General features: G+C 46.5%; 1 protein-coding gene across 1 annotated transcript in view; it reads right to left on the bottom strand.

Moving 5' to 3' along the window:
- Positions 1 to 3,220: 3,220 nt before the first annotated feature.
- LOC120841476 (ATP-binding cassette sub-family C member 2-like) overlaps positions 3,221 to 18,854 on the bottom strand; it is a 57,866-nt gene continuing 42,232 nt past the window's right edge. The window contains exons 12-18 of the mRNA XM_040501644.1: positions 14,123 to 14,461; positions 13,123 to 13,239; positions 12,466 to 12,636; positions 9,081 to 9,239; positions 6,048 to 6,214; positions 4,479 to 4,673; positions 3,221 to 3,595 (exon numbers count right to left, since the gene is read on the bottom strand). Coding sequence (XP_040357578.1) covers positions 3,475 to 3,595; positions 4,479 to 4,673; positions 6,048 to 6,214; positions 9,081 to 9,239; positions 12,466 to 12,636; positions 13,123 to 13,239; positions 14,123 to 14,461 — 1,269 coding nt within the window. The 3' untranslated portion in view covers positions 3,221 to 3,474. The remainder of the gene's footprint in view (positions 3,596 to 4,478; positions 4,674 to 6,047; positions 6,215 to 9,080; positions 9,240 to 12,465; positions 12,637 to 13,122; positions 13,240 to 14,122; positions 14,462 to 18,854) is intronic.

Raw genomic sequence — 18,854 nt, 5'->3', positions numbered from 1 at the left:
GCATCGTGGTGTTGCCGCGAGGTGTCGTCGCGCTCGTTGCGCGACGTTGCAAGGTTCGCTCTGGTGGCGACGCTGGCGCAACCTGGGTGGCACTGCGTGGATCCAGTAGTGATGACGTTTGGGGGGAAATGCGCAGGCCGTTTAGGTGTACTTGTATTCCTTTGGTTTTGCATGTAAAGGTCGGCAGGGCGGTAGAGGAAAAAGGCATTTCTGCCTGACCAGGGGCCCTATGTTGCGCATTTTGGGCTCCCACGGCGACTAGGGAGAAGGAAGTGACGTCAACAACGCAGCAAACGCAGATTGTATGTTGATGGGTGAGAGTCGATGATAAATTTCCGCAGAAGAAACATCCATTCTGCGTTTGCTGCATTGTTGACGTCACTTCCTTCTCCCTAGTCGCCGTGGGAGTTCAAAAAGCGCAACATAGGGCCCCAGTCCCCTCCGCCCGTTACAGTGCAACAATTGTACATTAAAAATAAAAGTAATAGCCGCACAGTAATCGAAAAACTACAGAATTGCAAGGTGTGCAAAAAGAGACATGCTTAGGCAAAAGTTCTAAATACATATTCTATTACTGTTCAGAACAGGACGAGTGAACACTAAATAGTCAATTACTCCGAATAGTAAAAAAAAAAAAAAAAAATGTCGACACGAGGAGAATTAAAACATATGTCTCGATAATTTACATATAAAGTTGTAGCCTTCAACACATTTGCACGTTTTTAACATGTGAAGTAGTGCCACTAAATAAGCTACGCTTCAGAGTAACGACACTTGGCCATATTGTGTCGTAAAATCATGGTTGCCAGTTATCTGAAGCTTTATCTGAAATCACAGGAAATGCTTTTCCGCCCTCCACAAATGTTTAAACCTTCCGCGACAGAGCAAAGCAATAATACATGACCTTCCTATCACCGAATCTAATGCTGAGGAAGTCGCACTTTTGAATCATGAGGATCGGCCGTAGCGTCTGTTCTGCATACGAGCCAAAATGGCGGCGCCCACTACAATGTCGGGGAACGGAGTGCCGATACTCTAAGCGCAGCTTATTTAGTGGCTCTAATGTGAAGTATGCAATATGAGCGCAGTACTATATATAAAACAGAAGCACTAATACTCACATAGAAAAAATAACATCTCACATATAGTTTCAAAGATATAATGAAAATTAAAGCATATTGTCACCTTATATACGAATATAATTTAATAAACATGTAGATCAATCATATACACAGGAATAGCAGGCAGTAGCAATTGAAAATAATGTTATCAACAAGCAACTTTTAGCGTCAGTCTTGTATGTGTAAAAAGGGCTCATATGTGGTTACAATCTCTTTGCAACATATTAAAATAACATGTTTTAGGTAGTCAAGTTTGTGGCTACCATAATATGCGTATTCTACCTAAGCGTCTGTCATTTAGACTGCCTAAATGAGTAAACGTGTATATTCTAAAAAAAAAAATTTCAAGTTTTATATAGAGATTTTTTTTTTCAGGAATTGCGGAAGTTTAAGGTAATAACCTGACTTGCTCTTAGCCTATTGGTATTTATTTTTTCACCAAGTAAACGCCATGCACATTTTTATGATAGTCTGCATACATACGCAATACTTTTTTCTGTGGAACTGAAAGCTGATAATTTCCAATTGTGCCTCTTACCAAAATGCCATACTTGAGATAGCAGTAGAACAATCAATGATACAAACACTTTTTCAGCCCGAGTGGTATTAGATTTGTTATCCTGTACATGCAGCCAAGGGCTCTAGATAGTTATGTTTTTAAGTGGTTTATGTATGTATTTCATTCTAACTCTCCGTCAAACCAGACACCCATAATTTTTTTTCTGTTCTGTAATGATAAAGTTAAATTTTATGTTGCGTCATTATCACGTTTGTTTACCGGCCTAAAATTACATATTTGGTTATAGACACGGTTTGATTGCAACCACTCAGACAAATTACAGAGCATCTGTTGGCCATTTCTTAGAGCAGTTGCTTTGTAGTTCCACTGAAAAAAAAAAAAAAACAACATTCGAGTAATCTGCATGCATAACTATGTCCGGAGAATTTGGAACATTGACTATATTATTAATATAAATTAAAGTAATAATTGGCCCATAAACAAGCCCTGTGGTATGCCATGTTTTATTAGGGGTATTGTTTCTGCCGATTCTACGCCTTGGCACAGCTCTATTGAATATCGATTGACTGAGTACAAATCCCGTATGCAATGGCTCTTACAAGTGAGCCGTGATTTGCACCAGAGTTTGTTCTTTCACGCATAATTCTTGCTCTCTGATCGGCTAAACGCACTTCCCGTCTGCAATGAGTTTTACAAGTGAGCCACGATTGGCAGAACGCTAGCTCTCTCCTGTCTTTTTTTTTTTTTTTTCTGATTAGCTGCACGCATATTCCCCTGCAATCATTCCTACAAACGAGCCCTAATTGGAAGAACGAGTTATGTCCGTCTGCCAAAAGGTTTGTTTCGCTGGGCTGATTATACTTCCAGTCCCCTATTATATATATAAAAAAGTGATTATTACTCATCGGAAAATCCCCAGCCTTGGCAAATTTCAAAATGTAAAACCAACTATGGAAAAAAAGAAAACACAGTTATTCTTTACCATCTCTACTGAAGGACTACTTTGTCAACAACATAGATATTGCAAAATTATCACGCATCCATGTACTCCGTCGGAACCTCGTCAAGCTGAACTACTTTTGCAGCTTTTTCTCCGGCCTCCCATTCACCACTTGTATTTGTGGTGAAAAATAAAGTTCGTATGGTATCGTATCGTATCGTATCTATACGAGCGAGCCGTGACTCGCCGAGCGCAAAACCTGTCTTGATCGGAAAGCGTCTATTCTACTTCACAGCACTTTTTTCTGGGGGCGCAGTGATCCAGATTCTTTTGATGATGTCCAAACTTTTAGATAATTCAACCAGAACCGATGAACCGCTGAGCCTAATTTTTCGGTTGACTCCGGGTAATAGTCCAATGCAAAGCGCAAGTTCGTCTGCTTGTTTTGCAGGGGTTGTGGTGACGTCAGAACGCCGAGCTCTGATTGGCTCTGATTGAAGGATAGTGGGTAGACCTCTAAGCAAGCTGGCCCGAGGTCTACCCACCATCCCTTTATCAGAGCGAATCGGATCTCGGCGTTCTGACGTCACCACAACCCCTGCAAAACAAGCAGACGAACTTGCGCTGCTTGCGCTCCACATTGCTAAATTACCCAAGCATCAACGGAAATGCTGAGAATGTAGGTCAACGTGCCGCAAACAGCAGTATCTGTTTTAAAGCGGAAGCCTAAAACAAATGGCACCTTGCAAGCGCGTTCGTCAACGCCTTAGGGTTATTTACTTCGAATCTTTTATACGGGGAAGGCGAGCCCGTGTGGCACGCAGACCTACATTACCAGCATTGTCGTTGACGCCTGCTGGTAATTTAGCAACAGGTCTATTGCGAATACGCTCTCAGAAAGGAGTTGACGTCATGGCGTCCTGGGCCATCCTCCTGAATACGGAGTTTGGGTTCCGTAGTAGCTGCTCCACCGGGCCGAATTCGAGGACACGTCCTTCGCTCATGACTAGGATCCTGAAAAAAAAAAAAAAATGACGTCAGAGATTGTCTATGAATGCATGCAACGCGAGATCGGCCAATCTGTGTCGCCACGTTTAGGTGTTCGCATGTCGTAATAAAAACGCCAATGACTTCATGATGTTCTGGTCGTAATCACAGTATGTCTTAAAGAGGGAGCAGTGAATTTGGACGTGGTTTAACGACATCTTTTGATCAGCACACGCTCACCAGGTGCCCTATCGTCTGCCATCGGCAATATCACCTACTTGCAGTTGGCGAAAGTTTTATGCGAAAAATGGAGTCAAAACTGACAGCTCCCGCATCTCGAGCGCGGATCAAAGCTGTGCACGCAGACCGTTAACTTTGGAAATGGCAAACAGCAAACTTGCAGCGAAACGCAGCCGCAGGGGATTTCACCAGTATTGCCTGCTATTTCACCGTCTTTTAGAACTATCGGTAACTGAGGCGCATGACAAAGCGCGTTCTTACGAGAACAGCTTTTTCCAGGTAACTCTAATACTTCATGCAACCATACGCTGCCATTTTTTTTGCCTGGATTTTTTGCCGTCATTCCAGTTGGAGATGCAAAGAGAGTCGCTGAAGCATGAAGTGCTCATTTATAAGAACTAGATGTGCTAGTTGACTGGAGCATTTGATTCGCTCAAAAAGGCGCGAGTGAATCTGCCGCCACAACTTTTTGTTCTAGCCGCTTGGTGCACTGCATTCTGCGAAAAGGGTAGCATTTTAATCACCTAATCACGAACATTGTGGGAGGAGATAGAGTCTAGCTTCTGCATGCGAGTGACGATAGGAACCATGTCACGCGAACAGTAGCTGCGGTGAGTGTCGTCGTCATCTCCGAGGAATAAAAAAAAACTTCGTCTGGTCGTGAACTTACTTGTCATAGTCGAGGACAGTGTTGATGCGGTGCGCGATGGTGATGAGCGTGCAGTGAGCGAAGTGCTTCCGCAGCGTCAGCTGGATCAGGTGGTCCGTGTCACCATCCATCTGCGACGTGGCCTCGTCCAGGATCAGGACCCGGGGCCGACGAAGCAGGGCCCGGGCTAGACACACCAGCTGCCGCTGACCCACGCTGCAAGAAAAGCGGCCTCGTCTCGTTTGGGCACAGGGTGTCCCGTAAAAAAAATAAAACTTTCAGCCTTTCCACTTTGGTGAAGAAGGAAGTCCAGCGAAACTGTAATGGCTGGCCGCAAGTCAGCAAGCCAGAGTGGAAATGCTGAAGAAGTTGTCGCCATCCATAGGCTACGGCGGCAACCAGACAACCGGCAAGCCGGTTAACCGGTTGTCTGGTGGCCATCGTCGCTCATAGATGGCGGTAGCTGTCCAGAGTGTTGTGTCGACCCTTATTTGCTGGCGGACACGGTCCTGGGGAAACTAGCCCTTAACAGCTCTGCTGTAAAAAAAATACAAGCTCGATCATGCTGACAAAAGTCGGAGAGCAGATATAGGGAGTTTGAACAGGTCGTTTCCACACGAACGGTTCGCCCTCGAACGCATCGGCGACGCCACTGCGCATGCGCGCGCGAATCGCTCGGGGCGTCGGGAGGCTCTTCTCGTTCGTTTCCCCCATTCCGGCCGCTGGAGTCGTCACCGCAACGCAGCCAGCACCGTTCACTACTCGGGTAAAAAAAAAGATGGCGGTCGACACCGTGCGTTCCGCAATACGTATACGTTACGTTCAAAAAAAAAAAAAAAAAAAAAAAAAAAAGATAATTTTTTTTTTTAGAGGACACGTTTTCAAAACGGCATAGTTCGAAATGAGCAGTATCTTTAGCCTCACTGATCACGGAGGATTACCCGAAAGAGTTGCCAAATTGTCTGCCTGAGTTCTCCGCGGGATACGTTACAAAATAAAGAAGTTAGCAGTTGATTAAGTAATGTTGGTTAAACTAAGTAACCTAGTCAAATCTACAAGGTGTTCTTGAGTAATATGTAAAAAAAATGTATAAATAGGCTAACAAACGGGGTGCAATAAACCTTTGAATAAAGGTATCTTTAGGTGTTGCAATTATCATGCTGAAAGTTCGTAAGTTCAAGATTCTGGGAAAATATAAGGCAAGAGAAACTTGTTATTTTTAGTGCAGGGAGGAGGAAAACAGAACCAAACATTCGGGTTAACGCTGCGAATCTCAAATGGCACCGCACCACACCCGAAAGCTGATCCAGAAGATCCGAGCGTGTGTGGATAGCGGCATCTGCCAGACGATCTGGTTCCCTTTTTTTCCCCACTGTATAAGAAATGCCAAGATTTCTTTCTTTTTTTCTGTCGAACATTTTTCAAAATATTTACACTTACGAAATTTGAATAGGATCAAAGAACCACATACAAACATCTTTGTGAAAAAGCTTCTTCATTGCGCTCCCCGTTAATAGGCTTATTTATACTTTTTCACATCCGAATTGTACTCGAGAACTCTCTGCGATTCGCGTTGCGCAAGTCTCTGACCTGAGGTTGGTTCCCCCGTCGCCGGCTTCGAGGAGAAGTCCATTGGCGTCTCTTTCTACGAATTCTTTTAGATGCGCCTGATCCAAGGCCTGCCAGAGCTCGCTGTCTGAGTGCTGGCTCCTGGGGTCGAGGTTACCGCGGAGGCTGCCTCGTACCAGATTCGGGTCCTGTGTTACGAAACGGAGAGAAAAAAAAAAAAAAAAAAAGAAAAGAAAGAAAGAAAACGCTGAAAGTTATGAAGGAAAAAAAAAAATACTGTTTACTATATGCTCCATTCTAATATTTACAATCACTTAGCCCAGCGTGCGATCTCCTCAGCCCAGCACACGCAGGTTCGTCGCTTCGGAAAGCGAGCAAATCACGCGCCATGCGCACGAGCACTGAAAATAAAACCGGCCAGGAGCTTTTTTTTGGAAAGGTTTATGGACGTTTTTAGGCAGCTGCATGGGCGCCGTCATAACCGAGCTTCAGTTTTTGTTTCCTCTTATTCCGTTCGCTTCACTTCAATATTGAGGCAGCAGGACAGGTTATTGCCACTTTAGGTGCTTGTGTCCTTCTCCCCAGCAGAGGCCTTTGTGGAGGGTCGTCGACGCTCGCTCCAGTGGCTCGGCATCTCGATAAGACAAGAGAAGGTCGACAATGGCGTCTCATTGTGGCGCACGTTTAAAGCGTCTATACGTAGTCAGTGTCAGAATGGGAACGGCAAGGTAATACTTTTAGAGGTCCGACCTCCAACACGCGTTCCTTGCCTTGCGTCGTCCTCGAGGCTGGCGACAAGTCGAAGCATCACCGAAGGTTGGAAGCACGTACGCGCTGGGGGTGGTACGAATGAATGACCTTCCTGCCGTTCTAACCTTGTTAGTGACTATGAAAAGTTACCCAAGTGTGGAAACTGAGGACGCGCAGTAGTTACGCGGGCCCTTCTACAATGCGCTCATTACGTATTCCCAGCGACCGATACCCTGCCGCTTGTTCGGAATCGGCATGTTTATCTGGAGAAGAGGGCAGGAAACCTCCTCCTCTCTTTAGCGTTCTGTCTGCTTCCTCCTCTCCGGCCTTCCCTTCTCTCGCCCCCTTCCTGATTTGCAACGGATTATAGTAGACGTCAAGATATCTACGGCTGACCTATCCTGGACATTTATTTTATTTATTTATTTATTTATTGAGGTTACCTGCATCGCCTTGGAGGCATTATTGCAGGGAGAGGTTTACAAAGAACAGTTCAGCTGAAAACACAGATGGAAACACATTTCCGTTAAGCATGTTCCATTCTAATGCAGTTCGAACAAAATATGATTTACAACAAGAGCTAATGGTTGCAACCTTGTATTGGTGGTCCACTCTTTCCGACACGTAGAAAGGACATCGAATGTAATTTTCTTTACTGATGCAAGTTTTATCATTATAAAGACAGTAGAAAAATTTTAGTCTTAGATTCTTTCGTCTGTACGACAGCGGCTGCCAGTGTAACTGTTGCTTTATGGCCGTGACGCTCGCTTTGAACCTATAAATATTTAAGACAAATCTAGCACCGCGATTTTGCACTCGTTCTAATTTATCCGATAGATGTTTAGTCTGGGGGTCCCATACTATGCATGCATATTCCAGAACTGAACGTACAAAAGAGAAATATAAAGTTTCCTTCAATTCCTTCGGGCAATGGCGAAAATTGCGACGTAGAAATCCTAACATGCTGTTCGCCTTATTAGTAATGAAATTAATATGACTATTCCATAGTAAGTCGCTTGAGAAAATAACACCAAGATAACGAATATTTTCTTTTCTTTCGAGTTGTTGAGTGTTAACCGTATAGCCCATATTTTCTCTGACTTGCTTTTTCCTCGAAAATCTAACCATTTTGCATTTTTTTGCATTAAGCTCCATTCGCCAATCGATACACCAGTTTGACACTCGGTCCAAGTCTAATTGAAGTTTGAGATAATCTTCGTCTTCCTCAATTACTCTATATATGACGCAATCGTCAGCGAAAAGTTTAAAGCGCGAAGAAATGTTTGAACAGATGTCATTAATATATGTCAGAAAGAGCAGAGGTCCCAACACCGAACCTTGGGGGACACCAGATGTTACAGTAACGTTATTGGATGAACAACCCTTCAATAGTACACATTGTTTTCTATCATCTAAGTAGTTACCAATCCAGGCTAAAACATCGGAATGGATATTCAAACACTCTAACTTTCTCAATAACAGAGAATGATCTACTTTGTCAAATGCCTTGGACATATCTAGGAAAACACAATCAACCTCCTTTCCGGACTCAATTGCAACTGCGATGTCATGATGAAATTCAGCTAACAACGTTACACATGATGCACCGGACCGGAAACCATATTGTTCTTTTGCAAGGTGATTATGATCTTCCAAATGCGTGATTAGGCTGCTATAAACGACATGCTCAAGAGTTTTACATATGATCGACGTCAACAAGATAGGCCGATAATTACTAACAACATTTCTGCTACCGCTTTTGTGGATCGGCACAACATTGGCGGTTTTCCAATCATCTGGAAGCTTGCGCTCAGTTAAGCTTTTTGTAAAAATAATCTGCAAATAGCACGACGACATGGGCACCGCTTCGCGCTGGTCGAACTCTGAACCACTAATGCTACTCTTTTGGAAACTGGTGCAGTGCTGACGATGTGATACCATCCAGCTTCCACCGCTCACAGGGAATCGCCATTAAGGTTGGTTACCAGGGCCGGCTTGCTTGAAGCAGAGTCTTACTTGAGACTGCTGAAAGAAAGTGCTGTCAAGGCTAGCGCTCGAGCTTAAGCCGAGTCTCAGACGCTCGCGCGCCCGAGCCTTGGCAGCGCTTTCTTTGAGCAGTCTCAACTGAGACACTTCTTCTAGCAAGCCGGCCCAGGACTCTAGGACAACCTGGCTTCATTGAGCGTGGGTACAGGAGACACGAAACGATCTGCGGGCATGAAGCCACAGAGGGCTGACCAATCTCTTCCCACTACTTGGCGCGCTATGACTACTGGAAGGTATTGCTCGCTCTTGACAACCAACCTGCGGGATGACGGTGATGGCAGTGCGGAGCTTGCGCAATGGAACGCAGGCGATGTCGTTGCCGTCGATGCAGATACGTCCCCGCGAACTCTTCAGCACTCGCAGCAGTGCGCGCACCAGGGACGACTTCCCGGATCCAGTCCGGCCAATCACGCCCAGCTGGGTCAAGGTCAGACAAACGTGTGCGTGGAGAAGGCAACTACAGTCGCCTGCTTAGCGATGATAAGTACACTGAACGGAAGTATAGGTATACTCTATCTTACGAGAATGCGCAGTGATGCGAGCCAACGAAATACCTGGTAGATAGTTAGACCTGTGCGAAAGTTGTTTTTCTTTTTTTTTTTTTAAATGCAGTGGTGCGGTTGCTTTGTGCCGAAGTGCTTGCCATGTTGTATCCTGCTACAGTTCTCCAAAATGGGAGGAATCTGAGGCAACATTGGTTAAAAGTTAATTTTACCTTATCGGTACCCGCCGAATATCCCTACCGTAGGTTCGTGGGAAGTTTCACAGGTTTTAACACTTAAATAATCTACTGTTTGATTTGAATTGGCATCAAACAATGACAGTGTTAAAGTTTCGCAACATTATTGTTCGGGCAGGTTAGCTCCGTTGAGCGTGCTTCTTTCCGCGCACGGGTGCACCGCGGTGAAGCAACACCCAAGGAATGGACATTGCAATTGTGCGGATCTTGCTTTGACGCAGCGCGCGCGCGCACTAAGGGGCAAAGGACTCTTCCAAAGAGGCATGGTGCACAGCTGGTGCAGAAGCATGCAATGGGAATTTGGAGAATAGAAGTAGAACTACGTACGTTAAGGCTGTCGTGAAAACTCTTAACTAGCTGTAAACTTCTCAAAATGAAACCGGGGCCACTTTGATATCCTGACGAGTTCTATACATCATTGGTCGGGATTTTTATTTGAATTCGACATTCAAGGAATTAAACTTTAATATAAGGAGATGATTTATATTACCTACGCCGTCAAATTATTCTCCGCACGTCAAAATTATAATTTGGTTGCAATCTTTATATAGGCCTTCACTGTTCATGGCACAGTCACTATTAAAACTAGGAACATTTGAGGATTGGAATGAAAGCTACAGCTTGGCTGGATGTTTAAAGGCATATTTAACATCGATACGCCCATGTTACTTTATCACAAAATTTTTCATATAAATTGACACTGTTGTGCTTAATGAAATGGGAAAAGCTCTGATATTAACTGAGTGAACTATTGCAAAGTTTTATCACCACTTTTATAACTTGAGCATAACATTTCTTTGGCACTTTAAACTTATCTTAATGTAATAATGATTAGTCTATCTTTTATTACATTCCTATGATAACAATTCACAAATGTTCATGTTATGTCCTTATCCCCACACCGCCTGGTTACTAAATTTCAGAGGGAAAGCAAATTGGCTTAGAGGGCGAAATCCTACTTTAGGTTCTTAATTCCTAGGCTAGGTGGCGCAAGCTACCGCCCGTTATAAAAGGTACAACCTTTAGCATCCATCAGAGATGTAAATACAAAGAGTTTGGCCATTCATTGAGAAGTATAGACCTTTTTCGCATAACCTCAAACCAGCCAGTAACTGACGTCCTCGACCTGGTGCTTTTTTGGAATACCCGCTGACACAGGGTATGCAACTGCCAAGGGTATTGGCGAAAAGGCTTAAAAACGGACGTCGTGCATGAGTTAGTTCCGAGTGCTCCTTTTTACCGTGCTGCAATTTCCGAAAATCTACGGTTGTCTGGCTACCACTGCGTGGTCGATGGAAAAATAATTTAAAAAAGCATAAGAACAATAGCAGCAATTGTGCCATGAGCACAAGAAGCTGCAGCGCGAGTGTGGCTGCAATGTTATCGAGCTTCGCATTTTCCCCAAGAATCCTTAGTTATGAAGTCAGTCGATTGCGAGCTCCAATCGCGAGAGATTCGTATCAGAATCAACGTCACATTTATGCTCACGACCACTTCGTCTACGACAAGAGGACCGATTTTAATTCCCAGTGCAGTTGGGCCAATTAGGTTATCGCTGCAAGCCCCATGGTATGTGAAAGGTACGAAAAAGTTTAATGCCACCACTTACCAAATGTCGAGAGCGTACCTGCATAGACTACATTAAACTGCTCATATATACTTCGTTGTGGAAACTCAGTCAAAACACACCACCGTCTCCGTCCTCGTTCTCTCGAGGAGGCAAGGTCTGGGAGTAGCCAGCTGGATTCAACCGGACAAGCTCCAACCAAGTTATTGCAGCCCACCACAGCCAAGTCTAGCCAAGTTCCCCCCATACCCACAACGTTGCCTACCCAGATAGCTGTGCTGCCAGAACTAGCCGGTCTTTCTTTTTCTAAGCCGCTAGACGCCGTCGTCGGCGCCGCAATTCTCAAGATGGCGGCGCCGTTAAAAAAAAGGTCTATAGGAGTCAAATGAGGAGACGCCATTTGCCGAAAGCGTGCTGGGCGTGCTCCAGGGCGTCTTCACAATTTCAAATGTGGCCAACCAGAAGCCAGAAATAATACCCTGGTGGTGGTCGCGAGAAACGAAATTAATATGTGCGTGGGAGTAATTCTCGTGGTTCATAGATATGTGGTTAAGAAATCAGTAGATGGACTGCCATCTACTGAACAAGCGGGAGCGTGTACGTGTTAAATGTAGTAACCCTTCATGGTTGAAAATATCGTGCACGTGATGTTTCAATCACGGTCATTAAAAAACATGGTGGAAGAGTGCGACTGGCAAAACGAGCGACATAATTTGTAAGCCAGGCGCCGAGAAGCTGCCATCCGAGCGGTCACAGTCGGTCCGAACAAAACAGTTCGATTGACACATTCGTTTCTTACATCTTTTTTGCATGATCATAATCGAAACATCACGTGCACCCTATTTTCAACCATGAAGGGTTACTACATTTAACTCTCACGCGCTTATTAAAAGCACACGTCTATGATTAAAACTGTTTCTCGCTACCACCGCTAGAGGACTCTTTTCGGCTTCTGGTTGGCCATGAGAGCATGTCAAGCTCTCTATCTGCGTCTGCTGCACGCCCTTGGTCTGCCCGCTCCTCCCATTGACCAAACTCTCTCTATATACGGCTCTAGCATCCATCCATCCAATCCATCCGTAGAATTATATACCTATAAACGCCACGACTCAATAAAAGTATACCAGGTAAGAGATTTGTGGTCCAACTCCAACCGGTTTTTTCCAAGCTTGGTTGTTTCAAGCGCAGAGAGATCTAATTAAAATCCCGAATTAAACATTGGGCTAAAATTCCGCGACCCTATCTCAAATAAAAGCTACCTTTTCCTGCACTCGTGGCAACGTGTACGAGTTAAGTACTCTAGCTCCGGCTTATGCGCCACAGTATCACAACCATACCTTCTCTCGGGGTCCGACAGTGAACGTGACTTCAATTAGGGCGTCGGGAAGCACCCCTGGCCGATAAGAAGCGGAGTAGTCCTCGAACTTGACGACACCTTCGGTGGGCCACCCGGCGTCGAGAGGTTGCCCACCCGACGAGTCGGACGAGCATCGGCGGTCGTGGCCTTTCTCTGGGAGCTGGATTTCCTCCTGGAAATTTTGGGATATATGTGGGGCACGACCGGTGATTGAACATGATCGGGAGTGCGTTGTCGTGCGGAGGATGAGATTTTCTTGTGAGAGTGAGCCTGAGAAAAGTTGTCAATGTTTGGCTCTTCCTATAGGCAACTAATATAGCAGCCACATGCGGGGTGTAGATAAGATTTATTGTCATCTTTACTCGTATTCACCTCAAAAACCGTAGCAAAGAAAAGTCCGGCTACTCGCCGAACGTTACTGATTTCCCCTTTGATTTTTTTTAAGTAAAGGGGTCATGAAACGATATCGGGTTGCAATATTCACAACTTTTGCAGAGGCCTACTGGTCCTAGTCTGGCCCAAGATTGCTCGCTCAGTGCTCAGTGGAGAGATTCGAAAATAATTTCGTGACTGTTTTTAATTGCATGTCATCGAAGATGCTGAGAGCGCTGATCCGTACACCTTTTCGTTACGAGGCGCGTGGTCTGCTCACCTCCTGAGGGAGCTCCGAAAATTCCAGGGCCCGCTCGAAGCACACGACAGACTGAAGACAACCAAAGGCCATCATGCACAAGGACAGCAGAACGATTGGGATCTGGAAAGTGTAGAAGACTCGCTGAAGCCTCCACAAATCATGTTCGCTTCTCTGACATATACTCCGGGCATTGAGTTAATTGCGCGAACACGTATTGACAAAGATAGACACACGCATATTATCTTTTGTAACTCGATGAACTTCAGATATTGCCTCTTCTTTTTGAGGGGCTCTATTTAAACTCGGCAAGGTTGCAGGACGTGAAGATCAGAGTCGCAGAACATACCTTCATAACTGAGCTTCAGTTTTTTTTTGTTTTTTTTGCGTTTACTTTATTTCATCACTGCGTAGCAGGCCAGGTTATTGTCAGTGTATATTCTATTGCGTCCTTCTCACGGGCATCGGCCTTTGTGGAAGCTTTTCAACGACCGTCTCAATGGCTCGATATCTCGGTAAGACAAGAGAAGGTCAGCAATGGCGGCTGTCATCTGGAGCGTGAGCAAAGCGTCTATAGTCGTTGATTAAGAATTCAGTAGATGGCTGCCTTCAGCGCGAGTTTTTGACCTATGATAAAACTTCGTCGCATGCGCAGCCGAAGCCTGGCGAAAGGCAGTGATTGCGTGCTGGAGACGGAGCTTCTACTGCATGCTTCGCCTGCCGCATGTCGACGGCGTGACCTAGAAAATGAGGCAAGAGGTATACTCTGTTTCACCTTATGATGTACCGCAGGAAAGGCTACAAGCGCGAGCTCCTTGCTCTGGGGCACATCTCGGCGGCACAAGCTCTCGTGAATTAAGAGCAGCTGCCAACGCTATGAGCTCGCGCTTCTAGCCTTCGCTGCGGTACAACATAAGGTGAAACGAAGTATAGGATCCGACACCTTAGGCGTGGGGAAGTTGGCCCTTTCCACGTGACTGCGACATTGCAACACATGCGTACATACCGACAGAGCTGTGCTGAGGGCTAGTCCAATGCTGCTGGCCTCTACCGTCTTTCCCGCGCAGGCGGGCAGAAGTACGGCGAAGAACAGCGCTGCCGTGACGACAGCGAGTCCCGCCAGGGCCGACGAAAGACGGATGAAGCGGTAGCAGAGGGCGAACGCCGAGAACGCTCGCATGCTGGCGTCGGCCAGGCGGAAGAAGTGGCCGCAAAAGCGCTCTACCATGCCGTACGCACGGATGCTGCTCAGGGACTCGAGGGTCTCGGTCACGTGCTGCAGGAGTCGAGAGGTCCGCACGCTCTCTGCCATCCGGGCCGCGTGCGAGGCTCGGACTGCCACCTTCTGCAGAACGACAGGAATAAAAAGGTTTAGTACCCTTTTCGGTTGTAGTTTACACACACCAATTCAACTCTATGACGTCAGGCCAGTGCGGTGGCGCTGCTGTGAGCAATGCGCATGCGCAGACTCTTTATCTCACGCGTATCTGGTTTCTGCGCACGCCCAGTGCCCGCACCTGGTGTGGGAAAACGCGGGCTTGTTTGTAAACAACACTTCGGTCTATAAACTATTCCAATAAACTGCGCCAGTGTGCTGTCATCTCTTTCTACTGGGCTCTAGAAAGCGTTGGGAGCACACGCAGTAGCTTTATTCTGCGGAATATTCAGAAGGTCCGCACGTGTCAAAAGCCTAGTGACAAGGCAATTTTGGCTTTTGTGATAAGAGAGTTGAAAGATGCACACACAAACTGGCAGTTTGATACTTAAGCCCCATGTTCCAGGGAAAAAAACACAAAAAACAATGAGACATCGCATTGTACGGCTTTTGTGTAAGGCTCGTCAAAATATTAGGCGCAGGAGAAAATCAGCCATCTACCTTAATTCGTTTTTAGAACTCATTGCATTCACGTTTCGCCCACTGAAAAGCAAGGCGAAAGAGCCCAAGTACGCAGCTATTCTCGCCACACCACCGTCTCCTTCCGCGCAATGAAGTCCGTCTGCTACGGTCACAGAATGTCAATGCGGAGGGCAAGTTCGTCTGCTTCTCGCGCAGGGGGTAGCGGTGACGTCAGAACGCCGAGCCCTGATTGGCTGATCGCGCCCCCCTATCTGAGCGTCGTCTGCTCCTTTGCAACGTCGTCTGCTCGCAACGTCGTCTACGTCTGTCTTACCTTTCCTGTGACTTTTGAAAGTGCAGAGGCCAGATTCACGAAACGATCTTACGCCAAAAATGTGCGTAAGACAAAACTTAAAGGGAAGCTGAAGCGGTTTTAAATACGAGAAAAAACACCTGAGCCTAGTTAACGAGACCTCAGCCATCACGAATATCGTATTCGTTTGGTCATTTTCTGCGCGGATTAACCGGAACAGCGCCTTCAAAGTAGCGCCGAAGCCACGCCTCTCCAAAGCAGAGGGAAAGGGGACAGAGGAGGAAGCCCGTCAGCTGCCGTCACAAAAGGACCGGGTGGGGGACCCCGCCGCGGCTGGCCGCGCTTTCCTCGTAGGCTGCTCTAGTGTCTTTTTGAGCCGTCGTTGTTCTGCCGCTGCATAGCGCTTGCTTTTATCCGTTGGCCGGTCATGCTATTGACTCAATCGCCTTACGTGCTAATTGTTCTCTTGTTTGTTCACGTGTTCGCAGAATTCTCGTGGCACCAAACCAAATGACTCGTGCTGTTGCACGGTGCCGTACCGCCGTACTCGTGTGTAGCCGCCAGCTTTCATGAACAGCGCTCGTCGTAGTTGTTCTTCCCGCTTACCATCTTTTCCACTTCGTCACCGAGATTTTAAAGGGGTAGGTGGGTTTGAGCAAGTACACCGTTTTTTGTTCGAAACGAGTTTCGGACGGCGCATATGAAAACTATGTATGTACATATGGGTTTGGATCTGAAGAAGGCTCGCTTGAACCCGACGCTCTGCCGACCATCTTTGAAGGTAAGAAGGCAATTCAGCGCATTAAAAGTCACAAGCAAAGAGGAAACGTAACTGGATAGGAATTGTAGGTCGACTGTTCTAGAAAAAAGCTGTTACGTTATTAGAAGTGTGCAGTATGCTAGAAAAGCCGCGATCATTTAGCCGAACAGCGGGTTTCTACTGGCTCTCTTGTGTTAACCGCATTATTAGTGTGTTAGTGTTGGTTTCTTATATTGTTGAAGTGACCATATTTTCCGGACCGACTCCGGCCCGGGAAGTCTGGGAAAAAAAGAAAACAATCTTGGGTAGCCCAAGATTATTTTCTTCTGCTTTTAATCTACTCGGCTACCCAGTCACTTGGGAGAGGAGGGCTTGCTTTAATAAGTAGTCATGCAATTCATAATGCGACTTTCACGGTGCAACTTGTTTTAACATAAACTTTTTTTTTTTACAGTTGCTGACATTATTTGAGGCCACATATATTTTAAACGTAAACATAAATTTGGTTAAATTTTCCTTTCAAAAGTTTATATTCTCTTCAGGAGAGCTTTGTGGAAATACAACGCATGTGACCTTCTGTTCTGAATCGAGTTCTTTTTTTTTACAAGTTACGCAGTGTTTTTCGTATAAAGTTTGTGTAATGCAACAATTCTTTGTGCCGTAGAAATGCGATCGGACGATGATAATGCATGCCTGGTGGCGGTGTGATGCAGTAAACGAAGCTTGGTAGAAGTAGGCGAATGTAGAGACCCAGGAAGCTTTCACGAATTCGACGTCAAATTAACGGGTGCCCGGCACACATCTCCGCTTTTTCTAAAGCTATAATGGCGCCATAGTTTGTGGCAAACAAACTAAACGCAGCAGAGGGTACCGCTATCACAAGGATGGACCTTTTGCGCAGTTATTCGCATAGTGCGCAAGGACATGGCGGTGGCAGAACGGCGACCCTATCTTATCACCCGTCTCATCTCAGGGGAAGCTCTCCCGTCGCCCGAAGCCGATTATACTATCCCTTCAAACAACCTCAGCTTTGATGAACAATGCAGCGTGCACGCTCACGCGTCCCGCAGCTGGCCAGCACGAAGGCCGATGTGTGCAGAATTCTTGTCCTCTGACGCCCGTTTTGGGGAGGGTCACGCTAATCCGGCTTGAGGTGTCCTGTCAATAGCACTCCGTTTATTGTCAACATTCTAAGTTACAATAAATAGCAGTAAGTACGTTCCTGAAGGTACAAAGCCAGCCATCTCGCGTACGCGCAAGCGGTTCCTCGTCTGTGTTTATTTCTGCGGGGGGTCATTTTCCTACCTTGCCAACGGCTGGAACGCGTACTTTGTCACGTCGAGGGTCGTCTGGACACATTCCTCTTTCGGATCCACCGAAAGATTTCGAAAAATCAGAAGCCGAACCCGATTTACGAGAGCAGAAGACCCGGCGCCCGGCTACTTCCGCAAGCGACGGAGCAAGCGAGAATCGAGATGGTCCTGTTATGACGTAGCGGCGCGTCACGCGTGGCTAGCCAATGGCGTGCCGCTGCGGCGATCGCATCTGATTTCTTCGCTTTTTTTCGCGTTTAAGGATTATTTTGGGTCAAATGGTTGTGATATTTGGACTCAGCAGGCACAAACACGTCAGAATCAACCATTAACTCATTTTTTTCGAAAAGCTCTTCAGCTTCCCTTTAAGAACAAATTCGTATTCACGAAACGAAATTTTCGTACGTTTTGCGCAGGTTACGACGAAATCCTACGACAGCTCCGAAGCTGTCTTACTTCTTACGATCAAATCAACATGGCCGACAACGTCGCGGTCGCGACGACCCACGGACGTTTATTTTTTTACGTGCGGTTCTGACGCGTCCCGACTTCAAGCAGCAAGAGAAAAGTAAAAAGTACTTGAAACAGACCACGACGAACAAGAACGCTGGATCCACAAACACCCGGGAAAAGCTCCCACGACCACGATCCCACCGAACGCGACCAAACGAGCTGGGCAGTTAGGCCTAGCAGGCTCTCCGCGACTCGGCGACCGTCTGCCCACGACCGGCTGGCGTGCTGAGTGGAATATGCCCGCGCGACCCTTGTGAACCCTTCCCGTATAATATTTTGATTGCTGACCTCAATTTTAGATTAAGGGGTCAATTTCTTCCTCTTGTTATCTCCTTGTTTCCCGAGGCAACGGTGACTCTCGCCGATGAAAAAGCGGTGAATCTCCGACAGACGCAGCAAAGGTAAAGCAGCCATCGCTTTGACCGCTTTGACTAGCAGACGTAAAGCAGACGACGTTAACTGCGCCAACCCGCCGACGCCGTTAAAGAGTGAGGGGTCTCGCCGCACACGAATGGAGGGAAAAAGTATTTGGGAGGGAACTTGCCTCGGTTCTAAGCAAAAAAACCTCGGCGCCCCGGGACACCTCGCCAGGGAGTCCTTTGACTTCCCTCCTTGATGCGCGTCTGCTAGTTGTTAGACAAAAACAACGTTCCGCTCGAGTTATTTCGTCTGCCCTCTCTTAAAGGCGAGGTCGAGTTCGCTCCGAAAGTCGCAGGAAAGGTAAGAGACACGCAGACGACGTTGCGAGCAGACGACGTTGCAAAGGAGCAGACGACGCTGAGGTAGGGGGTCGCGATCAGCCAATCAGAGTTCGGCGCTCTGACGTCACCGCTACTTCCTTTCTTATGCGCAGAAGACGAAAATGAGCCCACTTGCGAGGCGTATAGACGCGAACCAGAAGAAGCCAGTTACAGCAGCGCCATCTTCCGAATGGTGTCTACTACCAACGCGGCAACACTATGACTTGGGCACCAAACTAGGCTCCCAGAAAGACCGCGTTGC

The sequence above is a fragment of the Ixodes scapularis genome, unplaced genomic scaffold (genome assembly GCF_016920785.2).
Source record: "Ixodes scapularis isolate PalLabHiFi unplaced genomic scaffold, ASM1692078v2 PGA_scaffold8__174_contigs__length_109621045, whole genome shotgun sequence".
Classification (NCBI taxonomy): Eukaryota; Metazoa; Arthropoda; class Arachnida; order Ixodida; family Ixodidae; genus Ixodes; species Ixodes scapularis.
The sequence above is the reverse complement of the archived record's forward strand: the minus strand, read 5'-3'. Positions and strand labels throughout refer to the sequence as shown.